The 5,972-nt window shown below is 37.9% G+C and overlaps 1 protein-coding gene across 1 annotated transcript in view; it reads left to right on the plus strand.

The window, feature by feature from the left end:
- Nucleotides 1–5,972, plus strand: part of LOC106873628 (coatomer subunit gamma-2) — a 32,708-nt gene that overhangs the window by 20,839 nt on the left and 5,897 nt on the right. Inside the window, exons 19-22 of the mRNA XM_014921076.2 lie at nt 1,479–1,607; nt 2,678–2,749; nt 4,038–4,180; nt 5,506–5,674. Coding sequence (XP_014776562.1) covers nt 1,479–1,607; nt 2,678–2,749; nt 4,038–4,180; nt 5,506–5,674 — 513 coding nt within the window. The remainder of the gene's footprint in view (nt 1–1,478; nt 1,608–2,677; nt 2,750–4,037; nt 4,181–5,505; nt 5,675–5,972) is intronic.

Genomic DNA, 5,972 nt, shown 5'->3' on the forward strand with positions numbered 1-5,972 from the left:
AGGATTATTGTATATGTATATATAAAAGAGACCACTAAGTGGACTGTTAATGTGCTAGAAGAAGATCACCGAAAAGTTCTCAAAGAAAAAATTTAGCGAAGCAAAAACATATGGGCAAGACTAGTGAAAATTATAGAAATAAATACAAGGTTTTTATTTCTATAATTTTCATTAGTCTCGCCCGTATGTTTTTGCTTCGCTAAAATTTTTTCTTTGAGAACTTTTTAGTGATCATCTTCTAGCACACTAGCAGTCCACTTAGTGGTCTCTTTTATATATATATATTAAGACAAGTAACTAAATTCCTTTAAGGGATGTGGGCATCATAGTTCTCCGGTTTATACCAGCATTCAGTGAAAACCAAGTATATTAGTTTATCATTGAAATGTATAGGTATTTAAAAAAACTTTATGAATGAGAAAATGAAGAAAATGGATAAAATTGACTTACATATTTATTTAAAGACATTCAAATTCATGCAGAGAAATTCCTGCCTACAGCTGTTTCCACACCCAACCAATTCAATTACAGAAATAAAATACCATATACATACTAAGAAGAAAGAGGAAGTCAGAATTTTGGATAATTCTTTATTAGTGCTTTTGTTCGTTGAATCAAACGCTTCAAGATCTTCAAGAGTTCAATTAAATAAACAAAAGTGCTAATAAAGAATTATCCAAAATTCTGACTGACTCTGTCTTCTTAATATACAATATCTGTACACCACTTCAAACATCCTATACATACATATATATATATATATATAAATAATTACTGAAACAAATAAAAGAATAAAGATGTGTGTGTATATATATGTATGTATATATATAGTGCTTTCTTTGTTGCTTATGAAATAGCAATGTGGATACTTAATCCATTAGCAATTAAACTGGGCCATTTGCAGCCCAAATATTCTATCTGTTTTATGTTCAAGAGTGAAGACACATGGTTAAGTGGTTAGGGTATTCGGCTCACAATTGAATGGTTTATGAGTTCAATTCCTAACAGCACATTGTGTTCTTGAGCAAAACACTTTATTTCATGTTGCTCCAGTCCAATCAACTGGCAAAAGTAAGTGCCAGCCATGCCACATTCTGTGTCATGTTGAATCTCCCTGAGAGCTACGTTAGGGGTACATGTGTCTGTGAAGTGCTCAACCGCTTGTACATTAGTTTCATGAGCAGTCTCTTCTGTTGATCAGATTAACTGGAACCTTCACTGTCATAACCAACAGAGTGCCAGTTTATGTTCAAACTGACCGGATCTGGCATCTTATACCTACCCTGCAATGTCCTTCTAAAACTAAATAATCACATCAAAATCTTGAAGTTACAAGATAAAGCAAGATTAATTCAAATTAATTGAAAATAATGTGAATGAATAAGCATTACATTTGACAGTAATCTGAATGCTAAAGGGTTAATGTAATATCTCATTTAATAAATCTCTAATTCTTTACATGCAATTCTTCTTAAAAGGTTTACAAGTGTCAGTGGTTGGCCTGGAACGTGCTTTGCACCATTACTCTCAAAGTGACCCATCAGATGTACCATTTGACATGAAGACTGTACCACTTGAAACCCAGCCTATTGTTGAACAAAGAACTGGTAAGATGACATATTCAATATTTTGTGAAATAATGATAAACTTGTATGTTAATTTGTAAGATAAAACCATAATTGAATTTTAGTTGTGTTTTTAAAGTAAGTAAAGACCCCCTTCAGTCATAAAACCAAACAATTGTCAAGAAAAAGACAAAAGCTACATGTAAATTTAGACCCCGCTTCAGTCATAAGTGACCATGGGGTTGTACCTAAAATGTTCCTCTCCAAGGCACAAGTCTGGACAAGGATGTTTATGGAAGACCAGCAGTTGCCCATGCATATCAGCCTCCCCTCTCCACACCACAGATGTTATCTAAGGGAAAGGCAAAGGTTGATACAGCTTGGCACCAGTGATCTCAACTCATTTCTACAGCTGAGTGAACTGGAGCAACGTGAAATAAAGTGTTTTGCTCAAGAACACAATACACAGCCCGGTTTGGGAATCGAGCTCACTACCTTATGATTGTGACCCCAACGCTCTAACCACTGGGCCATGTGCCTTTGCTGTTGTGTTTTTAGTAATAGTCATATCAGACAGTTGTTCATGCATGTTTTGTGTACCACTGTAATACAACATATCTAACCACTAAAAGAAAAAGTAGGTATCTTGGCCAGAGCTTTATCGATTCTCCATTCCATGGTTCAATCCCTATTGTGGTGGTGTAGCTTGTGTGACTCAATGACCCTCTGCATTGTACCAGCAGAGTGCAAGCACCTAGTAGAGTTCCCCACTACTACCACCACCACCACCACCATACTGGCAGGTCAAAAGACAGGGGTCAGAATAATAAGGACCACTTCTTCCCAGAAGTAAAAATGGGTGTGTGTAGGGCCAACACCCCTACATAGAAAAAAGGCCAAGTTACAAAAGCATCAATGACAATTGAAAACTAGTAAGATCTGGGAGAGGAAGACAGCCCCAAGCTAAGAACATTGGTGAAAAGCTGTTAGTAGCCAAAGCTCTACAGGGAGTGAAGGGCTTAAGTAAGTGAAGTAGTTATCAATTCTGCCAACCACCTCTGTATACATGTTATATTGTTTTTATTTTAATTTTATTTTTTTTTCACTTTTAGTTATGGAACCAGGAGAAACTGTTAGGGATAAACCAGAAAAAGTTGCTTCAACTCGACAAGATGTTTATGCTGGTGAGTAGCAGACCCGGTTTCCATGTTCCTCTGTGTTTACCATTTCTTTTTTTTTTTTTTTTTTTTTTTTTTTTTTTTTTTTTTGTCACATCTGTCATGACAATTCCTCTGTCATTCTTTAATCTTCCAAAGCTCTACACAGAACCACATGAAAATCGGTGATTAATTTCATATTTTTATAGATTTAAATTGATGTGAGACAAACTTTCCCCTGGATAAGACTAAGATACTTGTTTTCTCACTGGTAATATTTTCCTGGATGTCATCATCAACACCGTCATCATCATTTTATGTTCACCTTCTGGTCTGGCATGGATTGGTCAGATCATAATTCTTATTTAGAATTACTACCTTCCGAGACAGGTTGGAATACCATGTGTTGCTCATTACATTATGTTTTTGGCATGATTTCTCCAACTGGAAGCCCATCCCAATACCAACTCCTCAGGCATGGCTGCATGATTAAGAAACTTGTTTTCCAACCACATGGTCTTGGGTTCAATCCCACTGTGTGGCACCTTGGCCTTGTGAGTGGATCAACCAAGGCCTTGTGAGTGGATTTGGTTGACAGTAATTCAAAAAAGGCGGTGAGCTGGCAGAAACGTTAGCACGTCGGGCGAAATGCTTAGCGGTATTTCGTCTGTCTTTACGTTCTGAGTTCAAATTCCGCCGAGGTCGACTTTGCCTTTCATCCATTCGGGGTCGATAAATTAAGTACCAGTTACGCACTGGGGTCGATGTAATTGACTTATTCCCTTCATCTGTCCTTGTTTGTCCCCTCTATGTTTAGCCCCTTGTGGGCAATAAAGAAATAAGAAATTCAAAGAAGCCCATAGTATATGAATATATGTACATGAATACATATTTCATGGAAAACATATCTGACCATGGGGTTATATCACCTAGGGAAAAGGTGCATGGTTTAGTGGTTAGGATGTTTGACTCATGATCATAAGATTGTGGTTTTGATTCCTTTACCAAGCAATGCCTTGCGTTCTTCAGCAAAACACTTCATTTCACATTGCTCCAGTCAACTCAGCTGATAAAAATGAGTGACCTTGCGATGGACCAACATCCCATCCACGATGAAGTATATATACCAGAGAAACCAGATTACTGGCGCTATGCACCTTATGGAGTAATGTAGGCCAACCTGGAAACAGGTGAAGGTTGACAACAGAAGGAGCATCAGATCTACTTCATCGCTGGCACAATTAACTGTAAGCACCACTGAAATTTGTTTATTCTATTAAAAATGTAACTATTTTTTTTCTTTGTTTAATTACAGAGCAATTAAGTAACATTCCAGAATTCAGTAATCTTGGACCATTATTCAAATCCTCAACTAAACCAGTTGAACTGACAGAGGAAGAAACAGAGTATGTTGTACGATGTATCAAGCATACTTTTGCTCATTACATTGTATTCCAGGTAAATTGATTTCTGTTAAATGTTCATGTTTAATTTCTTGAGTTACTTTAGGTAGCTTTAGAGACACAGGTGTGCCTGTGTGGTTATGTAGTTTGCTTGCAAACCACATGGTTTCAGGTTCAGCTCCCCCACTCTGTAGTACCTTGGGCAAATGTCTTCTACATTAACCCTGAGCTGACTAAAACCTTGTGAGTGGATTTACTAAAGAGAAACTGAAAGAAGCCTGTCGTGTGTATGTGTTTATGTGTCCTTGTCTTAACATTGCTTGATATTTGTAAATGTGTGTAGTGACACATAAAAGCCCCTGTGCCATGCCATGTAAAAGTGCCCATGTGGTGCCACATAAAGGCACATATGCAGTACCATGTATAAGCTGAACCTTTCAGGCAAGATGACAAAGGACTGAGATAGCTGGCACCTTGCTGTACTCAAGAAGACCCGTACTCTGCAGCAGAAATGTTAAGGTTGGCCACTCTAGTGGTGTAATGCATTCATGGCAGTGCCACATAAAAGTGTCTGTGTGGTGTCACTAAAAACAAGCACACACTGTAAAGTGGTTGATTGCCATAGATACCATGCCAAATGAGACTCAAGACTGGTACCACTTGGCAGCACTGGTCAAGCCCATCCAACCCATGCCAGAATTAACAACAGACATTAAATGACGATGATGATGAACGTCACTGCCATACAAATATTTTGTTGTCTGTTCATCTGCTCAGCATCTGGTGGTATTTGCCATTGATTCAATCAGTTCACCTGCTGAAATAGTTCACATCCACCTTGTTGCATCCTATGATTTTCATTAAACCCTGGCTGAGGTGATTACATGCTATTTAACCCATAGCTGGGACCCTAACCGGTGCTACTGCTTTGCATCAGTGTAAACCTGGAACAATTGGGGCTAGGGGCTGGTTCTCCACTCCTCAAAACCCTGGTACTCCCCAAACCAAGGCCTCTCTGCTGAATGCAGTTTTAAAATCCTTACACCTTTGCTTAAAGAGAAACAAGCCATCCAAAAATGTTATAAGACAGGGGTTTTCAAACTGTGGTCCGTAGACAGCAAATACTTTTTATGGGCAATTTGATTTTATATATGTTTTTTAATCGAAATCTTTTAATTGACAATAAACCTATTTGTTAAATACTGTTAAATAAATAAATGTAAAAATATATGTTCTTTTAAGCAAATAGTTATGTATAAATTTCATAAGCCTGAAATATAAAGGGGTCCACAAGTCAAAAAGTTTGAAAACCCCTGTTTTAAGAGAGAAACAACCCATTGGCAGATTCTGTGTGTATGGTGTATTGTTTATTTATTTCAGTTTGACTGTATCAACACCCTTAATGATCAGAAACTTGAAAATGTCACAGTACACTTAGAATCAACAGATCCCTTTGAGGTACTAAAAGCTGTTCCCTGTCAGAACTTACCATATGACCAGCCTGGAACAACCTATGTACTTGTACGTCTCCCCGAAGATGAAACCATAGGTGAGTGCCGTTTTTTTTCAGTAGTGGTGGGTTGAGGTGTTAGTAATATGGAGTGGCTGTGTGGTAAGTAGCTTGCTTACCAACCACATGGTTCCGGGTTCATTCCCACTGCGTGACATCTTGGGCAAGTGTCTTCTGCTATAGCCTCAGGCCGACCAAAGCCTTGTGAGTGGATTTGGTAGCCGGAAACTGAAAGGAGCCTGTCGTATATATATATATATATATATATATATATATATCATCATCATCATCGTTTAACGTCCGCTTTCCATGCTAGCATGGGTTGGACGATTTGACT

This window comes from Octopus bimaculoides, chromosome 15 (genome assembly GCF_001194135.2).
Source record: "Octopus bimaculoides isolate UCB-OBI-ISO-001 chromosome 15, ASM119413v2, whole genome shotgun sequence".
NCBI lineage: Eukaryota > Metazoa > Mollusca > Cephalopoda > Octopoda > Octopodidae > Octopus > Octopus bimaculoides.